Source organism: Micropterus dolomieu, linkage group LG14 (genome assembly GCF_021292245.1).
Source record: "Micropterus dolomieu isolate WLL.071019.BEF.003 ecotype Adirondacks linkage group LG14, ASM2129224v1, whole genome shotgun sequence".
NCBI lineage: Eukaryota > Metazoa > Chordata > Actinopteri > Centrarchiformes > Centrarchidae > Micropterus > Micropterus dolomieu.
In genome coordinates this window covers 19,173,939-19,200,872 of record NC_060163.1, presented here as the reverse complement: position 1 = coordinate 19,200,872, position 26,934 = coordinate 19,173,939, and the positions used below count along the sequence as shown (strand labels likewise).

Below are 26,934 nucleotides of genomic sequence, written 5' to 3'. Positions count from 1 at the left end.
GGGGGTCTTGTCTTTTTATCTATTTCATGGATCCTAACTATAAATTTTAGTAAAATTATCCTATATTTGATAATCTGGCTGAATGAAAAGTGATCATTTTAAATACATGTCTTTCTATTTTAGATTCAATCTCTGATCATTGCAGTTGAAAATGTCCTTGTAGGATTGTTGGCCTTCACATTTCAGAGCAGTTTAATGTAAACCACCTGATGGCCTTGGAACTGTGAAACCCAACCATGGCCACAGAAAGGGATCTAACCTATAACCCTTGACTGGCATCAGGTGACAGACAGGACTAACTTTAGTCCTGTTCAGGTCCACTTGTAAGGTTAGCTGCTGTGCTAGTGGAAGGAACAACACACACAAATCCCTGCAGTGTGCAGCATATTAATTTTTCTACAAACTAGGTCACTGGATTTTAGAAATACATAACAGCTGTAACTGCACTTAAAGTAATGACTGAAGTGACTCTTTTTACTCTTGGCCAAATTACCAAATCAGTTCTACAATTCTCCCTCTTTCGGTCTCTCTCCTCTTCTCTGTTAATTCCTCTCTCACTCAGTTTCGCACACACACACACACACACACACACACATACCCATACACACACACGCACACACACACACACGCACAGCCCATTTTACCTATTTTTAGAGCTGTTAATCTCCAGCTATTTGGCCCGGTGCTAAACTCCTAATTCTGATGGCTTTTTTACAACGTGATTGAGAGTGGAGAGGAAGAGTTACCTTGTACATCCTGTCTCCTCCTGCTGCTCTGCCAAAGAGGCTCTTTCCTCACACCGTATTTCTGGGTCAACATAGTCGAGTGTTTGGGGTCAAGGGTCAGGGTTTACGGGCAGGTCAGACAATGGGCAAATAGAGGTCATTCTCACTCCCACGTGGATCGATTATTTTAGGGTTATTATTTTGGATTAAAGGAGTTTCTAAATCAATATGAACTGATGTGTTTGGCTGAATAAAGTATTACTAGAAGGTAATTTGTCATAACCAACCAGTTTTGTAATAAGCCTTCTAACAGGGCATACTGATGGATTTATAACCCAGCTGCACACAAATCTATGTCGAGGCCACCTGGCATTTCCAATTTCAGGACTACCATACATACTGCAAGGGTGATTTTTATCACATACTGCACGGGGGATTTTTATCCATATTCCTAATCACTTTGGTGATCACCACAAGGTTGTGGTTTTGAGTGAAATGCCTTGACAACTATTGGATGGACATTCATGTCCCCCTTGTAATAACTTTTCATCAAATTCTAAGCCAGACCAAATACTTGCAAGACATTCCCATTTGCCTTAGCTATACTTTTTGTTTAATGTTAAATATCAAATGTCAGCATGCTAACACACTAAACTAATATGATGGTAAATGTATGGTCAACATTAAATCTCCTAAACATCAGAATGTTTACATTATCTGTGCCCCTGTTCCCCTGCGGTTGGCAAATGATTCTGGGGTTCACTAAAATCATCATGCCGATTCTGACTTTCTGGATCTGAACAAAAAATTTGGCATACTCCCTACGATACGTGACATATATGTAATGTTATGGTCGTCCAAGTAACACGGGTGTAAGAGCTGTTTTTGTTTGTTTAATTGGGGAAAGAGGCTGTAAAGAGTTCACTAAACAGCTCCCTGTTTTATTATGTAAAACTAACTCTAGGTTTTGACCTTTGGCCCCTGTGAAATCGGAAGGGTTAGTAACATGGTTCGACTTGAATAAAACCTAATAAAACAGTAAAAGTTACTTTGAGTAAATGTTTGGTGTTGTTCTTTATTATTTTTTACCTATATTTTTTGGGTAATTATGAGGCTGTTGTGTCTAGATTTGACTAATTATTTAAATTACTGTTGTGTATTGAGCTATCATATTTGACACCTTTATAACAGAACTTTTCCAAGCGAACCTAAATTCTACATATGTATTGCATTATTCATCTTGAATGCAACTATTCGCGTCAACTATTTATTCATTTTAAAATAGCCCTGGTTATTCTGAAGAAGAAAATGTGTCATCTTTAAATTTTCAGGCCTTTCTGTCATTTCTTTTTACACAAAGTTGATAGAAAAAAAGTTATTGGAAAAAAACCATCATCATCAGTTTCTTATTATCACTTATCGTACAAACCTCACGTACAAACTCACAACACCACACCCTCTTTACCCCCCTAGTCAATTCATCCCTTCCCCCCACCACCCATGCCAGGTCCATAGCACTGGGACAGCCCTGCTAATAGGGTTTCACTCTCTCTGGGGCAAAGAGGAGGGCAGGCAGGATAATACAAGCTCTGGGACACAATTCTACCTGGGAATCTATATTCCTCTTCCTCTGAGCCACACCTCTTCTGGGACCTGTGTCTTCCCGTGGATACCTGGGTCTTAGGTAAGACACTACAGAAGTGAAAATGCGCGATGCCTTGATTAAACCCAAAGAAATCTTGCTCACACATGCCTTGAATGTTTGTGGATCTGTCGCCGATGGTCACGGAGTTGTCAAAAAATTCTGGCTCCTATTTCGAGGAGACGGTTTCAGTTAAATTCATGTGATTCCTGTGGTCAAGAAATTTTGGCAGCAGGAGAAGTCCCTATCTGTGGCCTGTGGAGGCTTCTGTAACTAGATTAATTAACGAATAAGGGAATCAGAAGCAGATGCTCAACAAATTCATATTATAGAATTGACTGTTTTGTTTGAAAGTCATAGTCCTTGCTCAAGGCCGGCTTTACATCATACATAGTTTGACAGTTATATTGCAGATTTGCAATTTCTTGAGTAAATAGTTCATTTAAATATCAATTAAACCAAATCTGAATCATGAGAGCCAGCTGGTGGACAGCTTTCCTCATCTCTTACCCAATACTGTGGTAGGTGAGGAATGTGGCCCTCTGCAGCGGAGTTTTTAGTTCTTGGGTTTGGATATATGTGTGTATTTGGGAATGTGCTTACTGATGCCCTTCCTCCCCAGCTGTCCCCTCGAGATTTATCTGGAGCTAAAACAGGCTGGTCATGGGGTCAGGAGCGCCTCTTCACTCAGAGAGATGGTAACAGGACCCAGGCCCTCATGCTGCTCCCGTTGTCGCCATCAGCACAGCATGCAAAAACACCTGTAATCTCCAGTTTTTAATCCACGGCCACTGACTCACATTAATCACAAGAGAAGAGCTATTTGAGTGCAAATCTGTGTGTGTGCTTGTGCCAGTGTGTGTATGTATGTCTTGTGCTGATGACAGTCCCACTCACCACAGCGCTATAGAACATGGGTTTATAAAAATAGCTCACACAGGACAGAATCCCAGGCTAGGAAATGAGCTTCAATTACACCAGATGAAAAGCAATTACATTAACTGTCTCCCTGTAGACGGGCCCTCCAGCTTTTTCTCTTGTACTGGGACTCACCTCCAGCCTTACATAATTGCTTTCGACCTGTGCAATTGACAGCGACATACTGCAGGTCCCCATCTGAGTAGTTAGTCAAGAGGGACATGAGCTGCCACTGGGTATTAGTGTCCTCAAGGGTATTTGGGGGCTATATACCATGTTTAAAGCATGCTTAAGTTAATTAGGGAATCCAGTGAAGTTCTGCTGGAGCTTGCTATAATTTGGGACGTGATGTGCATCTTAATCATACATGAACATATCTTGGAAATAAATTTAGATTTTTTTAGTGAAATATTTTGGGAAAAGAAAGACAAACCTTTGTTGGATCACATTTCACCTGTCAGTCTCTTGTTGCTAATCCTGTCATGCTCTCTGCTAGACCCCTGAGAGACCAAATACAGCATTTGGATATTTATTCTAAATGACTGCTTGAGTCTCTCTTTCAGTATAAAATCAATTCAAGTCAATTTATTAATGGAGCAAATAAAAAAAGAAAAACAAATGTTGAACAAAGTGTTTATAGAAAATGTAACATACAATTTGTTAGTGTAAAACAGTAAGATCAAGTATTTATGTCATAATAATGAGTGCTATAAACTCAGTTTATCTGACACCACTTTATGTCCCAAATAGAGTTAGGCCTGTCCATTTGGTGACAAAGTGGCATAGGCTGGTGTATTTATTGCTTTATAGTGTACCAAAAATGTTCAAAAAGCTTTTGAGAGTCTCACCCTGGATCTCAGGACAGGACATACGCAATAGCTAAAGCGAGGTTACCTAGAATAAGTTAGCAAATTAGAAAAACCCAATTAATTAGTAGTCCACTACTGATTTATTATGTGCTCATTTGTTAAATCTGTTTTAATAAATTTTTGGCCAATTGGAGGCACTGTAACAAACTGTAAAATAACAAATCCTCCAAATTAAAGCTTCAGTGTATAAGTTTTAGTGGCATCTAGAGGTGGGGGTTGCAAATTGAAGACAACTGCTCATTGTGCATTCACGTGTTCCTTGGATGGTCCCATTTCCCAAGTTGTGATGTCGTTCTTGCGACTTTGGTGTGTTCATGTGCTCTTAAGTCAGAATGTGGAATCAACATAGACGTTACTACAAAGATGTGTTGGATTAGCATGATCCGAGCTCATAAATAACACAGAGACATCTATGATAACTTATATCAATGTAATTTCTAAATCCAACACAAGAAGGCTGTGAAAACTTGGTGTGCGGTCCTCTTTTAATATCTTTACATAATATAGACTACCCCTGGCAAAGTTTTTATTGTTTGTTTCTTCCTATATTTTTGCATACTGTTCTGTATACTTCTTTATGTCTTTAACTTTTTGCAATAAAGATTTAAGGAGGAAATAAGAATTCCAATTATACCGACATTACATGAATGGACCATCAATCACCGCTCACCCCTCCCATTCCAAGCGCGTAGGAGAAACTCTGGTGGCCGACACGCACTGTTGGCTCTTGTGCAGAATAATACATGTGGTCCTCCATTTGTCCAGATTTCACTTCTCTTCTTAATTCTAATAAACCAGACAACTACTTCTTCTTCTTCCTTCTTTTTTGTACATATTCAACGTAATGACTAAACCCGCTCCGTAGAGTCGTTTGTCCGTTTGGGCTACTGTAGTAACATGGCAGCGCAACACAGCAACTTCCATGTAAGAGGGCCCTGTATGTAGATAGAAATGGCTCATTCTAAGGTAATAAAAACACAACATTCATTATGTAAGGTCTTTGTCAATAGATCCTCCTAAATATTACACACTGAACCTTTAAATGACAAAACAATGTAATTTGTAACTGCCCTCTGGTACAATACCAGAGAATATTCTGGCGCCTCTATTGGCAACATGATAGAATTTATATTCTTGAATTCAAAAACATTACAAATCACTGTAAATCTGATTTATTATGTGACAATGTATGGTTACGGTTGGGTTAGGTTTGGGAAACACGTGGTTAGGGTTAAAATGACTACTTCATGAAGGTAAGGAGACCTCTGTTGTCATGGTTACAATCATGTTGTGTAATTACTCTCACTGTCAGAAGGGGGAGACAAAAGTTGCAGGTGGAACTTTTTTGTTTGGGGGCACTTGCTGAAATAACCGATGCTGTCAGTATTTCTTTAGCAACCAAATGCTGCACTGCTGTACAAACTAGTTGCTAAATTTGTCTGCTGTATGGTGAAGAATACAGTAGGTTCATCGGAGCATCTTCACTGAAAACAGCCACCTGCTGCGGTAGGAGGGTTAATGAGACAATGACCTTAAAAATGCTAAAACGCTCTGTAGAACTGAAGAACTGCAGAGTCGGTTGATAATTCTCTGCAGATTTTCACTACAAGCAAAACATTTTTGCAATAAATAAAGTAATATGAATATGAATATTAATATGAAAATATTGATTAGTACAGCTTTAAATTTTAAAATTTAAATGAAGCAAAACTTTAATTACAATTTTTCTATTTCTGATGAGTAAAAGTTCACTTTTGACTTTGAAGTAGTAGTTTGACAAAAAGTCCTAACTCAAGGATGGAGTTTTATCTGCTGATGAAGACTGTGAGATGTAGTTCAAAGATCCAGAAAAGGCTAGTTAGTAGACTGTGAGTTTGTTTTTTTGACTGTATAGGTGTATTTTTCTTTCTGTGTAAAGCTATAATTATTTGTCTGAAAATTGGTAAATGGAATTGATGATAATATTATGAAATTATTTCTCTGTTGTTTCTTTTAGCCATGCCTCTAAAAACAACTCCTGCCCCTTCTAACAAGAGGAAGGCCAACAAGATCATCACTGACCTGTCCAACATCAGCCAGAATGGTAAAACACACACACACAAACATCATACCAATCACATATATTCACACACGACATGTAAGCATGAAACATTTTGCCGGTCATGTTCGTCCACATTTCTGGAAGACCTCCCTCTATCTTCCGTGTGATCTGATTAACAAGCCCAGTAAATGTCAAATCCAATATTAAGTTTCTATCTGTGGTGTGTGGCTATTTGCACAGTCTGTGTGTGTAATTTGAACTGCCTGGGTGCATGTGGTCTTATGATACTACAATTAAATAAAAATACACACAAAGACAGATTTGTTCCATTTGTTCCATGCAGTAACACAATATCTAACATGCATGTGGCATCTCCTGGAAGGATGTGGGTCATTCTCAGATGGGTGAGCAGCCATAAATCTGTTACCTTCGCAGGCAACACAAATTACCAGATGGTGATTCAGCTCCCGCTATATTTGTTTAAGGCTGTGTGTAAAAGGTGACTGAAATGGAATTAATACAACTTGTAAAAATGTAGCAAATTGTTGAAATCTACGAATGCAAAATGTATATATATATATTGTTTGTTATGTGAGCTACATCTTAACATCTACACCAGCTATGAATGCATTTCACATCATCTCACCATCTGTTCAAATTCGTGCTGTGTGGCTAAACATTGTTCAATCTCACAGACCATTACTTTGCATTCTAGTGGAGATCCAAACGTTTCCAAAAATACCTCACGTCAGGCTGAATTTCGGTGAAATGTGTATATGATGATGGAGAAGACATTTAGAATATTTCCACTCAATTTGATAGAACAGCCTTATAAAGCGCACTGAGCAGTGGAAAGTCACTAAGTGCATTTACTCAACCACTGTACTTGGAGGGTCTTCTTCACTATCTTTCAGACTCAAGCAATGTACTTTTTACTCCACTACATTCAATGTGACAAGTTTTTACATGCAAAACATGTGATGAGTTTACAAAATAAAATGCATTGTCCTTTATTAAACTACCCATATATAATGTAGTTAAAAGTGTCACCTCAACCAGCTGCAACATTAAAATGCTGCTTATGTATTAATACATCAATAATGTATAATTATAATGTAATAATCAAATAATGTATAGTATACCATTCACAGGGCTCTTTTTCTGCATAATGTGTACTTTTAGCTTTGATAAATTTAGAAGAATATGCTTTTAATTCTTCTGTGCTTACCTAGGTAAGATTTTGAATTTTGAACTTTTCCTTGGCTAAGTCTGCCTCACAGAGAAGCTAGCTTGGCTATCTTATTTCAGTATGTTGTGTTTTCTATCAGTATCAAAACTGACATTTACTTGTTGCATATTAAACCACAATATATTCTCTGCAAATCTCTGAGCATCCAATTTGCAATCTGAGCATGCTTTGAGTGTCTGTGCATGCGCTTGTATCTGTCATTCCACAATCTGTTTATGTCTTTCCCCATTTATGTCCTTTTGCTGTTTTCGCTACCACTCCTTCTGCTGTCACATCTGCAGCCACATCTGTATCTTTCTACCAGTTTGTTTTCAGTTGCTCAGTCATTCAGGAGCTTATCCTGCTTATCCCTTATTTTGCTCCAGTTACTCATCTATCCATCATCCCTGCCACTATGTCGTTCTGACATTTTATGCCACGCCTCTCTCCATCACTATGTTGTCCGTCTGTCCGCCGCTGCCTCTGTCAGTCTGTTCAATTTCCTCCCAGTCAGCAGCCAGCTCGAGTTTCACATTCTTCTGAATTAACACTCTAATCAATATCCCCATGGGAGAGTTCGCTCTGCTCAGCAGCCTCAATTACTCTCCTTCTCTCTCTATCTCTTACACACACACACACACACACACACACACACTTAACGCACACCCAGTTGCACAAGTCTGATTTATGAGGTACTGCTAACAGCTCTCTGCAGCATTGCAATGCCAACTCCCCGCTTTATAGATGTGTCTGTGCGAGTGTGTGTGTGTGTGTGTGTGTGTGTGTGTGTGTTTTGGTTTATGGCTGGACTCCAGGTGTTATGAGTGATATCGGAGTGTATGTGGTGGATGAGAAGAGTGTTTTATGAGGAGCTCTGTGGAGCAGTAAAATCCATCACATCTCTCCATCATTGAAAGAGAAGAGGGGAGAAAGAGAGGCGGCGTGTTATAAGGATTTCCCTCCATAAACAGTTCTACCAGAAACCTAACCTGCTGTGGCACTCCCCAGTGCACTTTTCTTCCATATTGCTTTGGCCTAGTAACCCCTACAACTCCCCTCGTTTCACACTCATTCCACACACACATCGTCTATCACTGCGCAACAGGTTTCAACTGTAATTCATCATAACAAGAATAGTATGGAAGCCAGAGGATAAAAATACACAGTCTTTTACATCCCTCATTCAATTTCAGACATGTAATGGAAGGTAAACCCACCGTTTAATTTGCCAAATGCGTTTAGCTGTTAAGAGTGAGCACATTTTAGAGTGTGCATACCACCTCTGCCAAGGCTTTAATAACATAAAAATCTTTAGAATTGTTAATATGCACAGTGATAAATCATCATGGGATACATGAGCCAGAATTCTTTCATTCAAGTCAGTGTAGCATTTCATAAGAAAATAAAGAAAAAGTTAAAACATTTCTTTTAAGTTTAAAGTTCTTAGCCTATAAAGGAATAGTTTGACACTTTAGGAAAAATGGTTATTGGGTTTCTTGATGAAAGCTGGATGAGACAATCGATACCACTCTCCTAGTTTTCTGTTATAAAGCTATAGACAGAAGACAATTAGTTTAGCTTATATATGGGGACTTTATGCTTATAAATCCACAACTTGTCAATTTTACACTTTGGTTCCTGTATATACTGTGTTAAGTTTTAGAGGTTTTGGGTGGCAAGGTTTGATGCCTCTTGCAAAACATGTGATGAGTCTAGCTGTTTCCCTTTTTTTACTTTATGCTAAGCTAAGCTAACCAACTGCTGGTGATAGGTTCATTTTTTACTTTAAAAACATCTTGTATCTGTCTTAAATTCAATATATATTAAATTGCCACATGATGTAGTATCAAACAGACACATAGTGTGTCTATGTGGATAGAAAGACAAACCAACAATTGCTATATAATTTATTTTTTTTTTTTATCCAATGCACTTTCTACCACATTGAGTTTTTCTCAAAGTATGGGTAAACATGACAATTTATTTTCTACCTTTTCTCAGCATCCACCCACATGCACTTCCATGTTCATTTCTTTTATTTTGTCCTCTGCCTCTTCCTGTCAGATGATAATTCAGACCCCGAGGCCTCTGAGCTCGACCTGGGCACCAAGATCAAGACGCCCAAGGATGTGATGCTGGAGGAGCTCTCCCTGCTCAAAAACAAGGGCTCCAAGATGTTCAAGATGAGGCAGCAGAGAGTTGAGAAGTTCATTGTGACCAACGAGAACACGGTAAGAGTGAAGAAGAGAAAGGCAGTGTGTGTGTGTGTGTGTGTATGTGTTTGCATAATGTTTTATGTGTATGTGTACTGATCAGACTATATCTATATCCAGCAGAACCTCCAGAACCTGTTGATGTCCCCTCCCCCTATTCCACCAAAGCCTGAGGTGTCAGTGGAAGAAGGTAGGGTCACAGATCCCTTTTTATATTTTCTGTCCCTTTTCAGTATTTAAGATGCTTTCTTTCTGTAAAGATTTTGCATTTAATCTCTCTGGTCTTCCCCTTTTTTGTAGTGTTGGATGTGGAGGCAGAAAAAGACAAGATGAAGGAAAACTATGTACGCACCTATGTATCGCCCTGGGAACATGCCATGAAGGGCAACGAGGACCTGGCGGCAACCATGAAAGCCACTATGCCGGGACCCATCCAAACGCACCCAGAACTGCCTCTGTACAAGAGCTTCAACAGGTACACACAGACACAAACAACAATTATCACTCTCTTGTAATAACTATGTTTCCTTGCATGCAAGTATAATGACAATAAAGTTTTCGATTAACATTGAATTGTACTGAATTGAATAAATATGTTCATAGTAATGAATCGCTTAGCCAATAAAGCATCCAAAAAGAAAAAAACATGTCTATAATAATTTGGATGTGCATTCACTACACTGTAGCTTTGATGTACTACAGCCCTAGGTGACATCTTTAAATTACTTATTTTGTCTGACCAACAGTTTAAAACCCAAATATATTTAATTTAAAATTATATCAAACAGAAAAGCAGCAGACTCACATTTGAGATACTGGGGACAGCAAAAGTTTGCCATTTTTGCTAGATGAATGACTTAAACAATTATTCAAACTGTTTACACTAAAAGGCATATACACATACATGCAACTACAGACACAGATTTTACAATTGCATTTTCAATACAAAATATGTCTTTTCAATATGTTATTTAACTTTGAATTGTTAGTTACAGGATGTTATTTGACACTACTTTTATAGTTCATCCATTGATTCTATGCTTTTGTCCAGTGACGCACAAATGAGGTACAATCCAAGCCACAGCAGATCAAGGAAAATCCATTATTAATGCCTGAGATTAGCATCTTTCACCTAAATTTTGGTGTGGCAGCAGCAAAAAAACTGTATGGAAGAGATGCAAGTAGATAGAAAAGTATTATATGATGATTACTATTGTTAAATGATGTTTTAGTATGAACTGCAGCACCAGTCTCAACTTTATCAGCTCACTAACCTACATCACTATAACAACCGGCAGTTTGCTGTTTCGTCACCAGTAAAAGCTATTTTCTTCCTGGGTGTGTTTCCATGGCTTTATTCAGCAGCAATACAGCCTTCACATAATGTACCACATCACCAACATCTAGAAATGTTGGTGAAATGTATGCTATTACACTTAACAGTTAGACAACATTTTGCTGCAGATATAATTATATTAATTTTATTTGAGCCCTAGATCTCTGTATATTGTAATACTGTTAATGGTGGTTGTAGACCCTGCTAAGTGCAGCTGTGTCCCTCGTAATTACTAATGGCCGTGTATGCATGTTGTCTCCAGCCATACACGGCTGGAGACAACAGGCACCTGGGTATAATATGTAAAATGCCCCGCAATCCTACTACACAGGAGCAACTGAAAGTGACACAAAACGACTCCAGTTACTCTCCGAGAAACGAAAATAACTCAGACATGTGATCACTTGTGTCTCTACGCCATCGTTTCACGTCTCTTTGTGCTTGTTTATTTCACTTCTTGGGCTCATGGGCCTGTGCCTGGTAGGTAGGTTCAATATTCCATCCATGCAAACAATTTTTAGTAAAAAAGTATGTCATCCTTTGTCTTGTAGTAATATGTAGAAAATCAAATAAAAAATACAGTATGATAATTTTTTGTATGATCCTGTTTTGTATCACCTTGTCTCTCCTCAGCTTCCTATTTCTTTTTTTCTCCCCAGGACGGCGTTGCCATTTGGCGGCTTTGACAAGGTGCCCAAGACGCTGACCTTCGAACTCCCACAGCTCAACGCTGCTACAGAGGAGCCGGAGCCTATACCCACCCTGCAGGCTGACATCCGCTCACGCCCCTCATTCAACCGCACGCCCATCGGCTGGGTCTGCAGTGAGGACAACTCATACATCCACATGGACCTGGAAAACGTCCCCTTCGACGGAGAGACAGATGACCTGTGAACACGCATGCACACACAAGCATATTTATAGTACATGTATCCTGAAACACCCACACATCGAAGTACATGCACTGGAACTCATATACACATACATACATCAAGAATATACCCTCATATGATTGTATACATGAGAGCACTAGGCTGAGTTCATAATTTACTTCTTATACACTGACAACATAAACACTGTTAGAACTGCTGAGGCTCCCATGAACATGTGTTGAAATGTACTTTAATTACCTGGAAACTAAATGAACAAAAATGACTTGAAAAATCATTTGAAAAGTACAAAGTATCTCCCCTGGTCTCCTGGGTGCTTTCTTATCTTTTCCTCCTCAACTATTATTAAGTCTTACTATGACTGTGCATACTGTGAGCTAATATGAGACCTGTGTGAATAGCTATAGATAAGCACTCTGCACTCTTAAAACAATGTATTTATGCAATAAAGTTCCCCTTTACAGAACGTCTGTCTGGTTCTTATGTTTGCACTGCATGTGATAGTCCCCGGTTATTAAAAAGGACAATATCTGATTATATCCCCCCCTCCCCCCATACGACCACCTGTTATCACTTAAAGCCCCTCCAGCCAGTTTTAACTGCCGTTTTTGGTGAACGTTCTTCCTCAAACAGAGAATGGGGGTGTGGTTAATAGTCAGACGTAATCAATTACCATGACAACCAAAAACTGACTGGCTGGAGTGTTCGCTAACGATATGCTGTGTTAACATCACTACACTGTAAAGTTTAGTACACTTTACTGTCTGGCAGGAGTAGCTATTATTTACCCATGATAGAAACTATTGTGCGAGAATCAGCTGTTATCAATCATACAGTCGATGGTCCTGTCACGCACTGCATATGATAACTCCCAGCTATGTTTTATGGTGCGCTTACTTTACCGCGGGGGTGGGGGGTCTATTACTCTGCTGAACTGTGTGTAAAGACTTCTGATACCAAATGTAAAATGGTCGTCAGTAAAATGCGTGTTGCAGACTGTATATAAGACAGTGGCAGGGGAAAGTGCGACGTGTTTTCTGTCCTCCAACACCGCACGCACAAATGCCAAAATGAAAATGAACAGCACACTAAACCAAGAGGAGGAAACTAAAAAATAAAATGAAGACCCTCTGTTAGCTAACTTTCTGCAATAACTATGCTAGCTAACTACAACTGGCTAACTACAACTTAGTTAACCTAGCTAACTAAACTAGAAAGACAAACCAACAATCAGAGAAACATACCTACTGTAAGTTCTAAGTAAATCACATGATAAATTAGTTAGCTAGCTCACAACGATGTTTATCGGTTTGATGCTCTGACTTAACGAGGGGTGGCGGTGACAGTTTTTTAACGAGGCATGACAGTGCGCCTGCGCAAGCTTGGAGAATGACATATGACTTATGGAATTACTTTAGTCATACGTCACCACCCCGTTTTAACAACTAAGCAACTTTTGCAACTTTGAGCACAAAATTAAGCTATTTGTCAAAAAATATTTGGTGAACTATGTGGGTAATAAACATTGTAAGGAAATGACATAGAAATGTCAAAATACACTTTAAGTCACACGATGAACCGTGCGATGTTGTTAAAATCTTGGGAAATATAAGCTGCAAGATTATTTTGTGTGCTACTGTTTCCAAGCGCAGGAATGAGCTAAGAAAGTGCTTTAGGCCTTACAGCCACGACTGTCTTCTGATTGGCCATTGTCTTCTGTGTTTACCAGGGGCGAGTTCATCGCGGACAAAACGTAGCAAAACGTTTTTTCAACGGTTGAAACACCCTGCTGTGTACGCAAACGCACTGCATTTTCTTGCCTTTCTAACATCGTTGTGTTTACTAACTTGTGGCAGCTGATTGGGTAACATCTAAGACACGCCCACCAAACGGGACAAAACATACCTCGAAGCCCGTTGCAGAACGTTGCGCAACGTTGCAAGGAAACATGTCGTTCTAGCAGAAAACGTTGCAAACTGGTGCAAAACGTTTTGAGATTGAATTCTGCACATTCCTTTGTGGGCGTGGCCAGATTTTGGCTCACTAAATTCAGCCAAGATTCAAACTGATGTAAAAAGTAAACTTCCTGTTTCTGCTGACTCATTTCACTTAAATCACAAAATCAATCTGAAATCAGCAAATTCAGTGAAAATTTTAGACATTTTTAAGGGTTTATCTTTTAAAACCTACATCAGATCGCTCTGATATTGACAGAGGGTCACCCTGAGGTGGTCTGTTATCACTGTGAAGTGAAATGAGTCAATGGAAACAGGAGGTTTTCTTTTTACATCAGTTTGAATCTTGGCTGAATTTAGTAAGCTTTCTGCAAAAATGTATTACTTTCTTTAGATACTTGTGTTGTCTTAAGCATTTATTTATTTATTTATTCAATCGTTTTTGCCACACCAATTGCATTATGTTCAGCTTTTATGCTCGTTTTTATTTTGAAATGTGCTGCGACCTATGGCTGCGACACGGTTTTACCGTAATGCCTAGAAAAAACACGCATCGCAAAACAGCGCGAGGGCTGGCTTGACTCTCGCTTTCGAAGGGGAGGCTGGCTTGACTGCAGTATTATTTGAAGCCTTGGCCATGTTTAACATGAACATTTGACATTATAACATAATCGAAATGCCAGAAAATATGAAAAAAGCACAATATACATACATATACAGATACATTCCATCTGCCTTTTATTACATGTCATCACCCCCATTCCTTCCCTTCTTTATACTGTCACTCTATATATCCAATAAAATCAAAAATACGAAAAAAAAAAATGGTGATAACTTGCGGTCATTGCCGGCACTCAATAAGTTATAGAACTTAAAGAAAAGGTTTGATATTTTGGGAAATACAATTTTGCTTTCTTGATGTGACAGCTAGATGAGAAGGCTGATACCAATCTCATGGACTGGTTAGCTTAGCCTAGCATAAAGACTGGAGCAGCTAGCCTGACCAAAGGTAACACCAGCACATGTAAAGCTCACTAACTAATACTTTTTTCTTAATCATTTTATCTGTACAAAAAGCGTAAAAAGAACAGACATGAAAGTGCTAACTTATCTTCTCACCTACTTCTTGGCAAGAAAGTGAATTTTGTATTTCCCAAATTATGTATTTCTGTAAATGCCTTGCTGCTTGGTTGCGTGCTACTAATGTCATTTTCTCTCAGTTACAGTGGCATTAAAAATCACAGCCAAACTCAACAATGTCCCCATGACCTCTCTCACCTGCTCTATGAATAGCACTGTGTTCAGGCTGTGACTGTAAACTGGAGCTGGCAGGTCTCCAGTGGACACACTCAGACATATGTCCTCTACATGCTGCTATCAGCAGGTTGACAGTGGAGGTGTGTGCATTTAAGAGAGTGACACAAAAAGAGATACAAAAAGGTAGGGCCACACGGTTAGCATAGGCCTACGGGATGACATCATCACCATCCTCTCGCTCTCTTTGCCTCGTGCCCAGAAGGGGGCGGCATCGGGCTGAGCAAAGCGCAAGATTAAAAACCGCTACGTCACACACCACCGGAGAGCTGGAGGATGGCACGCTATCGCGAGAGCGGCATGCCGCCACCGCAACGCTCTGATGGCGCTGGTGGGGGCTGGATGCGCCCACGGCTCGCCCTCTCTCCTCGCTCTCACACGGTACGACACGCGATCGGACGTAGACTGGCGGCGACAGCAGCCGGGGTGAGTAAAAACCTGCACACTGCGCACTGCATGGGCTCCATCACAGAGAGGCCGGGGGGACACGCTTGAAACCGCACCAGGCAGAATATAGGCTACCATCAGTAGGTGTGTGTGTCTGCGTGTGTGTGCGCGTGTGTGTGTTTTTATGAGGGGCAGTCAGCGTGTCAGCCAGATGTGAGCCTCAACAGATGTGTTCTCGTGACAGTCTCAGAGGATGGCTGTCATCTTTTTCTCCCATCATCTGTCTCCCATCATTGTCATCATCACTCTCATCAGCAGCACAAGCGGCGTCTTTTTCCTCGTGCAGGGTTTCCCCTCCTCAACATTGCTCTGTATCTTGTCAGTTTTAGTGTTTTATAAGGAGGTCTTGGGTCGGTAATTCCCCTCTACGCAGCAACTCTCTCTAGTTCTGCACACTGGTTGCTGCTGTAGCCTAAGGGACAACAGCATCCCTTCACCTCAACTTCCGACAGCCCGGGTTCGTTTTCCCACAGTTACAGGTGTTCCGGCCGTCCCATCCAGCCTGTCAGGTAGGCTACATAGGCTACCCCTATCCTGTGCTCGTGGCTCCTGTCCTCCTACTGCGTGTTTGGAGCGGAGCGGAGTTTTGGTGGACTGTTAGGCTACAATGTGTGGACTTGTTGATGGATGGCCGGGAGAATGCAGCCTTTTACGGATTGACGCTCCCCTGTCATCGCTCCCGGGGGCCGCTATTGATTTAACGTTGCGGTTTCGATCCGCGTGATTGATGACTTTGGCCCCTCACCGTTACCCGCATCACCGTCAGCCTAGTGCCGTCACATTAGCGATGGTGACACAGCCCTCTGCTGCCCGCCTCACGCGCGCTCACACACGTGAATACTTGGAGAAAAAAGGGAAATAGGCTTTTGGCCATCCCCTCATTATCCTAATCGACATCATTAAGCAGGAGCACATAGCATGCTTGTTTTGTTTAGGAGAGGGTGTGAGGACAATGCACTGACTTTGTGTGTGTGTCCTTAAGGCTTACTATAAACTCCATTACTACACGTGCCTAAACCTATAAGCCCCAGAGTCTGACCCCAACCCCAAACCAAGTGTTAACCTTGCAGAGATCATATCTCCAGATGGGAGATGAACAGTGGCTTGTTGAACAGGCGTTATGTCCCCACAACATGAGGAAAGCAATCCCCACACACATGAGGACACGCACAGCTAAAGCAGCATCATCACCCTCTAAAGTGAGCTAAAATGTCTCCTTGACATTTAAGTTGGACTTATCATCAGTTGTTTTGGAGATGAAACACTCTGGAAGGAAGTTCATTTTTGCCTTGTGTTTTTTTCTTGTGTTTGTACTTTTCATGCTATATGGTTAAGGTAAGTATTGCTGCCTGCAAGTGTGCAGTACACCCACTCACCCTGTTTCATCTTAAAAACACCCTCTTAATGTCCTTATTTGTACTTCATTTAATATGACATGTCCTTATATGTACTGCTGTTTCCATATTTTATAACCTCGCTTTGGTACAATATTCTTGTCCTACAGCCTTTTTTACTGTTTGTGTATGGGGATGTCCCGGATGGAAAACTCATATAGCCTACCTTTTAGCTAGAAAAGAGTTTGCCCCAAGTTAAACACACTGCCACCAAAGCTTCTCTCTTCCCTCTCAGAACGACTTTCTTTCCACCAACCTAATTTCACTCATACCAATCAGAAAGATTTATGGGATGTTATGTAACACTGGTGGACAATAGGGAAACTTGACACCTGATGAGGAACATCCCCAGAGCTGAGTATGAAGATGTGCTCAGGATTTAACTTAGGGTCTTGGGTCTATTTTTATTTATTTATTTTTTGTTAAATCAGACTATGGATTGTTTGGATTTTATATGATGTAGACCAGTTTATTTCTTGAATTTCAGAGATATCTGCTGAAAATAATCCCTCCCTCCCCCCAAACACACAGCCTCAGTGAGAACCACGTAATCATCCTGCACGTGTGGGCAAATGTGTTGATCTTTGAGAAACCATCAGTCTCAAGGGCTCATTGACTTATCGCATGTGTTTGCAGACAAACCATCATGAAACAATTTAGAAGATAAGTCTGTTCAATTCATTTAAATTCTACTTAAATTGACTTAATTGGTTTAAATCCCCAGATTAGTCCTTTAGACGTGCTCATGTGTGAATGATCCCGGCTTGTTTCCCGGTTTCCCAGGACATTCATCTATTGTTGACGTTTCAGTTTTAAGTGTTCCTGCCTCAGCGGTCAAGGTTGGGTCCACATGCATAAGAGGGTTGAGGTATAAAGAAGAGCAGAATAAGTCACTGCAGAGGATGAAGAAGGAGGAGAGGAAAAGAAAGGCACACACGTATGTTTCCTTTGACCTTTACCATCCGCTAAAGTGCTCTTTCTCTCCTTTTCCCATAACCGCTCCTCTTTGACATGTGGTTGTTTATTCAGTCTAATGTTCCACCTATCATTCTCCTCTTCTCTCCTTCACACTCACCAGTTCTCCTCTTGTCTTTTTCCTGTACTATACTCTCCTTTTTTTCTTTCCTTTCCATTCCCCTTACCAACTCTGCTACTCTTCTCCCCTGTTCTCCTCTCACCTACCTGTCTCTTGATCACCCTAAAACCCTGTTTCTCCTCCACTCCTCTCTCTCTATACTCTGACATAAATTGTAAAAACTTCACATGATTCCCAGCATGCATTGTAAATAAAAATGGTTATGTAATAGTCTACATATTAAATATTCACCCCTCTTTATATTTTCTATGACTGTAATAGGATTTGTTGTGCACATGTGCCACGGTGATAATGGGTTGCATCTAGGTTATAGCGGGTGTGTGTGTGTGTTTGTGCGTGTACATGCGATTACGTGTGTGTTTTCATATATACTTTACTGTAATAGTTCAGAGTCTGAGCAAGAGATAACCTTGAATCTTGCAAAAAAAACCAGTTACCACTCTCGCTAATTATGCTCACACATGCAGCTGCACGTGTGCCTACTGTATGTTCATGCACACACACTCAAAACACACACATTATGTATAACTTCTCTTTAGAGAAAGTGGGAAAGAGGAGGAGAAAGAGAAGCACAGAGGGGAGGATGAACTCTGGGCTCTCCCTATTGTCAACTAAGGCTATTTGAAGTTACAAATAACCCAGTTACAGGGAAACCACTGAGCGTGCGTGTGTGTGTATGTATGTGTGTTTGTGTGTGTGTGTGTGTGAACACATGCATGTGAAGTGAAGTTTTTGGGAAACGGAAAAGGAAAGAGACAGAGATGAATGGGGAAAGAAGTGGAGAGAGTGAATGAGAATGGAAAACAGAGGTCAGTGGAAGAAAGTGAGAGACAGAGAGCAGGAATGAAGTGAATGGGAGGGAGAGAGGAAAGTGCAGCCAAAGGAGACAGAAAGAGAGCTCAGAGATTATGCAAGAAAAGATCAAGACTTCTCTCTTTTACAGGGATATATAAATATACTTCTCGCCTTTATGTTTGCTCGAGTGGGAGGGAGACAGCGTGAGAGACGGACTATTGTCCTCAGGGATAGTATCAGCTCTTTGTTCAGTTTGCATGACACTGGTGTCACTGTCACCAAGCCACACTAACTCACAGCAGAGAGAGAGAGAAAGATATAGAAACAGTAAATTCAAGTTACAAAAAACAGTGTATTTAACAGCAATTTATTTCCATACATCTCAGTTTTTGAATTTGAAATGTTTTCCCCTCAGCTGAAAGGAATAAATGTGATTATAAAATGGAAAATGAGCAAATTTGGTTAATGAGACTTGAACAAGGTGCTGATTTGTTGTATTGTTGTTCAAAAATGTGATGAAAACAAAGAAATATTTCTTTCTGGGAGGTCATATATTACATGATGGACATACACATTATGGCCAAAAGTATATATACTACTATATATACTTTTTTGGAATTCTGTTGGCTGGTCTGTTTTTCATGGTTTGGCCTTGGCCCCTTACTTCCATTTCCAAATGGAAACTTTGATGTTACAGCATACAATGAAGTTCATTCTTGACCTTGGGAACAGAAAAACAATCTCACATTTTGATTAGAACATCTACAATTCCATGACAACTTGTGTGATACAATCAAAAGCTATTTTGATATTTTAGGTAAAAGTGTGCTTCCAACTTAGAAACAACAGTTTGGGCATGACTCTTTCCTGTTCCAACATGACAGTGCCCTCACACACAAGTGAGGGCCTTAAATGAATGGTTTTCCCAACTGGTGTGGAAAAACTCAACTGGCCTGTCCTGCTCTCAACCCAATTCAACACCTTTGGGATGAAATGAAATGCTGACTGTGAGCCAGGCCTTGTCCCCCAACGGCAGTGCCAGACCTCACTAATGTTCTTCAGGCTGAATGAGAACAAACTGCAGCCAGGTTCCAAAACCTGGAAGCCAGAATTCCTTTTTAGGTGTAATGGTCTGGTGTCCACTTAATTTGCTTGGGTGTTCACATACATTTGGCCATGTAGTTTATCTTGGACCAGTGGTTCCGAACCTTAGGACTTGGGAACTCCCAAAGGGTTGCAAGATAAATCAATAAAAAACAAGATAGGAAATTAAATTAAATGAAAAAACAGTCTTTCTGCACCACAAATTATGTTTATTTAACTTTATCTACCTTTTCAGGCCTTTTAAAACTCCTAGTAAAACAGTCTATTTGGTTTAGCAGCTCTCAATTCATGGACATAGGCAACTTCTGATAAGGAGTCACATTTAGACATTGCTTTGCTTTGGAAGATCCCAAGTCAAAAGGTTGGGACCCACTGTTTTAGACAAATATTGGTACCCCAATATTCCCATCCTGACTTATGGAATAAGTTTTGTTCTGTTGCCAGTTCAAATGAGTATAAGTTCTATTCAAGACTTGAGAAATCTCGGGGAGTAATGTTACCACCATTTGGTCCAGGAGCTTCACCTAGATGATGGTTGGTTCAAGGCTTATTTTAGGATAAGTTGGGAACAGTTTGACAATCTGCTGTCATTTGTCAGACCTAGCATCTCAAAAATGACCACTAACTACAGGGAGTCCATTGGTCCTGCAAAGCAGCATTTGCTTATGTTTGTTTTAACAGCAATGCTATATTTTGGGTTTAGGCCTAGTCTATAACTTTGTTAGCTCAACGTCACGATGATAATGTTGATAAAAGAGAGCTAATTTTGGCGTAACCCAAACCATGACTGTATGATATGAGTTAACTATTAGTACAGTTTAAATTAATGAAACTGTTTGTAAAATCATATAGCTCCGGGTATCCAGCAACACCCACCACTAGTTTGTCCTCCTCTACTGTCATCGGACAGTGGGGAAAAAATGGAAATGCCATCGGGCGCTTTTCTGCTCTGAGTTGAAGTTTTTTCAGCTCGAGGCCTCCAACTGGAAAAAGGTACCTCTCACTGCAAAAACTGCAGTCTGTCTGATCACTACTCTAGGACACAGTTTGATTTTAAGAGGATGAAAGAGGAACAGTTGAATTAAATCAATATTGTGTGTTGCAAATGTCACAACAGTGGTAAGATTTGTCATAGCAGAAAGAATATTAGCAGGTATAAAAGGGTAAAAGTAGTGTTAGTATTTGCAGCTCTAGTAGTTGTAGTTGTAGTAGTAGTAGTAGTAATAGAAGTACCAGCACCAGTAGTGGAACCATGAAAACAGCTGTTTGTCCTCAATGCTCCCAGTTGTGCCCTTGCTGGTTCTTATTGATCCACAAGTAATCATCAGCTGTCACGCTGACACACATCCCTCTAGATATAAACTGAAAAAAGTAAATTTTAACATCAAAACCTGCCATACACTTAACCTAAAAGAGTCATTTACTTAATATGAATCTGAACCCTAATGTGTCTCCTTAAGTAGTTAAAGAGTCAGGTAAAATATTTTCCCACACCGCTTGGCATCACCTACACGTTCTGTATCTACTTATTCCTGTGATTTGTTGAAGCAATATTAAATTTTTTGTGAGTGAAGCACTCTGAGTGACCAGAAAAGAAAGAAACTCACCAAAATCAATACAATCTAATACAACAGTCCTGTATAATAATGCTGCCTTTGTGAAACCTCTTACTTCTTAAAGGATGATGTTGGCAATATTGTATATTTTTCTTTTCATCAAATCCCATGAAAAGTACAGTTCTGTCGGTATTGGCTGTGTGCTCAGGCAACAAAATTAATTTGGACCCAATAGCAGACTCTCAAGCTGGATTGACTTAGTTTGAATAGTTTATTAAACAAAACAAAGAGTAAAACTTATTTGCAATGTTCAACTAGTCCAAACCCAGTTGCCCAACAAACAAAGTAATCTAATAAGCCAAAGTTAAAAGGTAAGGTAAAATGTCTAGGTCTACTGACAAACAAAAGGCAAAAATCCCAAATGATAGGCTGCTGTGAAATGATACTCCAGTAATCCACAAACAAGAACAAAAGGCAGGGTTTTGCAACCAGGCACCGGATGGGACAACATTTGGACGAGACGGTGGAGCTTGCAAGCTTGGTTAGCCAAGTGCTTCTGTAATTCATGTTAACTGTGATTTTAACTGGGATGCTAATTTTGGGTAGCAGAAAACAAGCTTAAAACAAAACTTACTTAACAGGAAAAAACTGTCGACTCCTAATAAGCTTGTTCAACAGCGCTAGTTTAATTTACACAGTGCAGTGGATTCGAATCACTCTATATCCTGATTGACAGGTCACCATGTAGCTACTTGTCAATCACAAGGCAGTCCCGCCCTAAAACATATACTGCTATATTGTCTATTTTCCCCTAAATGGGACCATCATTTACTAAATGAAAATCATGCTGAACTGAAGAAGACTGATTGATATCATAAAGTCATTAGGAAAGTGTTTACTAATGTAATAAATCAGGTGACAAGTAGGGTAATTTTGCCATTATTTTTAATGGAATTGAAATTTTGGCCCCTGCTGGCCGCTAGAGAGAATGCAGATTTAAGGGACTTCTGCATGGCTTCACTTTTCAGACCTGCAGATTACCGCTTGGGTGAAACGCATTAGGGATAATCAGGACAAAACTTAAACAAAGTCAGACACAAATAACTGACACAGACCATTTCAAAATAAAACAGGATACAGGTAAACTCAAACCAAACCCTGACAAGTTCAGTAATTCCCTACCATGTTTGTGGCCCAATCCTATTTGATCCTGGATAAGACATGTAGTTAAAAAGCTGGGCACTGTGTTCTTAGCATATTATTCAAAAATTGATAAATAAATAGTGCATTAGTTAGGGCACTATTTTCAGCAGCGGATAAATCATTTTTGTGTTCTAGTGAGTATTTACAGCAGTATGATGGTGTGTGGCGGACTGACTTAAAATAATCTACAGTGCTTGTGTTCATCTGTTAATATAATGTATTTTAATGCATCAACATGACAAACTATAGCCTCAAGACAACATCAGCTTGTATTGCATCGCATCAAAAGAGCTCTGTTTTTCTGGTCACTATGTATTAAAATCTGCAGTGATTATTTGTAAGAGATGCACCATTAAATAATATACTTTTATACAGTACATCTCTTCATAATTCAATCTCACATATTTGGTAAATTTAGAAAACTTAAGATCATGAGAAGAGCATCAAATACTGCTCTGTGGGTCTGAATAATGCTGGCCTTCAATGATGAACCTGCCAAATGTCGAAGCATATTTCCTCTTACTTCTGAAGTATCTAACAATGCAAATAGTTTTGGTTTTATTGGCTCAGGTTTTAAGATATCTGTCTGATATTTCTGTCTCCACCACGATACAATCAAGGTGAATGGAATTTAGTAAGTGGTGATCACAGCATTGAAAATTACATTTAAAAATCCACAGAGCTGCTCCTGTCAACAGTTTTTATAAGGACTGTTTCTAAAGTATTTCCAATGAAAACTGTTTACAGAAAGGTCTTTATTATCTCGGGTAACCAGGACTTTGTTTCTGGAAAGACACACTGAGTTTATTTGGCATTTTTCAATGCTGTGAGCACCACGAATAAAATTCAATTCACCTTTATTGTGTTGGGTTGGCCGCATACAAAAAACTCCTAGGCTAATTTTCTTTTAAAGTCTTATTTTTTAATCTTGGATTTACCAAACCTTTAAATCTAACCTAAACTTAGTTCTAATTCAAAACTGACCCTAGATCCACATCCTTACCCTTGAAGAAGTCAAGGCATCACTTTGCTTACCTCCACATGCTCAGTGTTAAGCTGGGACTGATTTACTTTAGTTTGGAAGATGAAACTGCACAGACTGCACACACTCACACTGTGTCTATGTCTGGATGTAAAACCACTGTCATCACCCAAACATCTCATCTGGAAAATGTCTTACATGTGTGGTCACTGTCTGGGCTGTGACCACAGGTCTTGGTTTTCTCGTGCCTGCCAGGGTCAGGGAGTTTGATTGACTTGTGCCTTGACTCACTCTGGCTTCCAGGAACTCTCCACCATCAATACACATCATCATCACTCGCCAGCTGTGTGTGTGTCTGTGTGTGTGTCTGTGTGTGCTTTCTCAACCAGTGCAGCACCGTGTGTCTCTCAGTTAAATCACATGGTTCGGCTTTTTCCCCGCGTGCCTGCTGCTTGGCCTATTTCCATGGTAACTAGCTGAAGATGTGGGGACACATGCACACGCACACACACACACACACACACACACACACGCACACACACACACACACACATAAACAGTGCTTGTGCGAGGGCTTGCCAGAGCGATCTCGGTTGTTTGTGGCTGTAGGGTGCAGTCAGAGAGAGGATGTGTGATCACACACTCCACACAGGCTCAGCAGGAGACACACACACACACACACTCGTACACACACCCATACACACACTGTATGCTGAGACAGAAGCTCAGGATGCTGTGCTGTAGAGGAAAAATGGCACACAGGGGCATGCCAGCCAAATCCCTTTATAAATCCTCCGGCAATTTGGATTTGTTTGTTTATGGATAAATGTATCGTATGTTATGTTTTTCACATAGATAGATAGATATATAGATAGATATATAGATAGATATATAGATAGTAGGAATTTGTCAGTTTCACTAGGACTGTGTGACAAGTGGAAGAACTGACATTGCAATGTTGCTGCCTTATCATGATGTCTCCCTTACCTCTATCCCACCCCCCCATCACCCCACCTCGCCACCCCAATCCCACGTGGCCATTGCCATAGTGACAGCCCACGCTGCTCGCCTACTCACCGCAGCATTGCTGCGCCCTCTGGCCTTTCGCCAAGGGGGTGCTGTGGCGGCAGTGCAACCCGGCAACCAGGCAGGGGAGCTTTGCCAAAAGTGGGGAAGCTATAGGCGAAGAGAGAGGGAGGTAAGGGTGGGGGTGCACTGCGGATCTGTTAGCTACTGCCCCGTGGTGTTATGCAACTTCATGTACACACACCCAAGCACACTTACTGTAGGGTGACAATCACACACAGACTGCCTCTTTCTCAATCTCCCTCACACATTCAGAAACTGTACATAGCGATGCTTGAACCAACATAAGCTCGATTATGATTATGATCGATTATGATTATGACATGACATAACAGATTTCTCCAAGCAGTCTCTGTGTCATATCACTGATGCAATGTTACCCTGTCTATCACTGTTGTGTTCATTTGATGATTTGCATGATTTATGGTGCAAAAGCAATGAAATGTGTTTATTATAAATTATTAGATTTTGGCCACTAGGTGGCAGAAGAACATTAAAACAAGCTGACAAATACTGCAGCTTCCTTAGCTTTATTAATTGTCGGCTATTCCTGCTTAAATATCAAGTGGACGGCTTTAGCATTAGCATTTGATTTGTGTTGTGTTTCTGTCCAACTAAGAAACGTAAGTCCATTTTTCTCTCTGCTTTTAGCTCTGATTTGGTCTCCACCAACTTCTGGTTCTTTTGCTTCTAGATGTTCAACTGTCTCCACCAGCTAGTTGCTTACTGTGTCTGCTGTTAGGTGCTGAGCAGATTGTGTACAGTGGGTTTATCAGAGCTTGTTTGTGTAAACCAGCGCCGATCTAAATGGCACAGAAAATGTGCAATTTAACCAAATACAATGAGCTAAAAAGGCTAAAAACAGCTGCAGCGTTGGGTGCCTTTATTTTGGAACATGGCATAGGAATGATTAATGCAATGTTTAATGTTTAATGTTGGTTTGATTTTATCATCCAAGGCAATGCAAGGAATATTAATCAATAATGTCCCTGTCTTGAAAAATTTTCTAAAGTTTTGAAAATCAACCACATTTTTGGGCTAGGCCAGGTCAGCAGTCATCACAGTTAGCTAGCTAACATTATGGAGCTGAACAGGTTAGAACATTTTTTTCCAGTGTAAGCCACTTAGAAATCTTCAGTATGTCATCATCAAGCAAGATGGAATAAGCTTAGCAGCAGTGGTTACATTTTCAAGTATTTAAGGTTTTTATATGCATTAATAACAATGTCCATACTACTGATTGAACTCTCCATATAGTACATTATGCAGTATGTATATATATGTGTTTTTTTGTAAGTAGTTTTGTGTGAGGGGTCCTAACAGAATGGTCTTTGTGTCTTACAGGCAAAGTGAAAGAGGAGAAGAAAGCACTGAAGAGTCTCCACATGGCAGCAGCAGCAGTGCTGCCTAATCAACGTTTATCTAACAGAATCTGCCGAAGGACGCTTTGGACACGCTCTCATGTCCTCAAACCCAAACTACTAAATCCAAGGAGCTAAAAAAAGAAAAATAAAAAGCCAACCACTGGCTCCAGCAAGTGGACAGATTTTAAAGTAAAAAGACGAGAGGGGGAGGGTTGTATGGGTGCCAAATCCCCATCCAAGACACTCCGCATCTCCTCGATCTGCCGCCTCCCTCCTCTTCCTCCCTCCATTTACTCCTCCGCTTTTCTCTCATTCTCCGTCGTTTTCTCCCATGGGAGTGACATAGAGGCCATCGCTTGGTCTGCTGCCACGCCCCTTCCCCTCCTTGTCGCGGAAACGGGGGCGTCCAGGTAGTGATGTCGTGGAAGAGGAACTACTTTGCATCGGGTGGTGGAGCGGTAGGCGGGGTGCAGGGGCTGGTCACCCCGAGAACCATGACCTCTATCGCACCCAGCAAAGGCCTGAGCAATGAGCCGGGACAGAACAGCTGCTTCCTCAACAGCGCTCTGCAGGTCAGTCGGAAATCACACACAAATTCACATCAGTCAGAAAGTATTAAGGGAGTAACATGTTTTTCATAGAGATTTTTAGCACCATGTAGCGGTCTTGACTGGCCAATCCAGTGGCTGGGGTAAACTATTTTTAGTTGAGTCTTCTTAACCAAATCAATTTTCATTAAGGTAAAAGAAAGTTAATGCATTCTGGTCCAAATGCTC

The 26,934-nt window shown here is 40.4% G+C and overlaps 2 protein-coding genes and 1 long non-coding RNA gene across 6 annotated transcripts in view; 2 read left to right on the top strand and 1 right to left on the bottom strand.

Moving 5' to 3' along the window:
- LOC123982604 overlaps positions 1 to 15,225 on the bottom strand; it is a 24,241-nt gene extending 9,016 nt beyond the window's left edge. The window contains exons 1-4 of one of the 4 annotated variants that reach the window (XR_006828006.1): positions 15,096 to 15,225; positions 11,591 to 11,860; positions 9,989 to 10,102; positions 9,415 to 9,573 (exon numbers count right to left, since the gene is read on the bottom strand). This is a non-coding gene — a long non-coding RNA (uncharacterized LOC123982604). Of the gene's footprint in view, positions 1 to 9,414; positions 9,574 to 9,988; positions 10,103 to 11,590; positions 11,861 to 12,102; positions 12,358 to 13,106; positions 13,167 to 13,767; positions 13,800 to 15,095 lie in introns of those variants that run through there. The other 3 variants (XR_006828010.1, XR_006828008.1, XR_006828009.1) reach the window with 3 other exon arrangements.
- On the top strand, positions 5,556 to 11,938 carry myoz1b (myozenin 1b). The gene is made up of 6 exons (XM_046068233.1): positions 5,556 to 5,660; positions 6,151 to 6,237; positions 9,488 to 9,654; positions 9,757 to 9,826; positions 9,937 to 10,111; positions 11,632 to 11,938. The coding sequence occupies exons 2-6, from the start codon at positions 6,153 to 6,155 to the stop codon at positions 11,864 to 11,866; spliced, it is 732 nt and encodes a 243-aa protein (XP_045924189.1). The 5' UTR covers positions 5,556 to 5,660; positions 6,151 to 6,152; the 3' UTR covers positions 11,867 to 11,938.
- A 247-nt stretch (positions 15,226 to 15,472) lies between the features above and the next one.
- LOC123983523 (inactive ubiquitin carboxyl-terminal hydrolase 54-like) overlaps positions 15,473 to 26,934 on the top strand; it is a 52,090-nt gene continuing 40,628 nt past the window's right edge. The window contains exons 1-2 of the mRNA XM_046069780.1: positions 15,473 to 15,557; positions 26,139 to 26,730. Of these exons, the coding sequence (XP_045925736.1) occupies positions 26,575 to 26,730 (156 nt within the window). The 5' untranslated portion in view covers positions 15,473 to 15,557; positions 26,139 to 26,574. The remainder of the gene's footprint in view (positions 15,558 to 26,138; positions 26,731 to 26,934) is intronic.

Bases quoted from the DNA above. Each gene is read 5' to 3' on its own strand.
- myoz1b (XM_046068233.1), top strand. From the start codon at position 6,153: ATGCCTCTAAAAACAACTCCTGCCCCTTCTAACAAGAGGAAGGCCAAC. The intron at 9,827-9,936 runs GTAGGGTCACAG...CCTTTTTTGTAG, and splicing joins TGAGGTGTCAGTGGAAGAAG to TGTTGGATGTGGAGGCAGAA. The intron at 10,112-11,631 runs GTACACACAGAC...TTTTCTCCCCAG, and splicing joins CTGTACAAGAGCTTCAACAG to GACGGCGTTGCCATTTGGCG.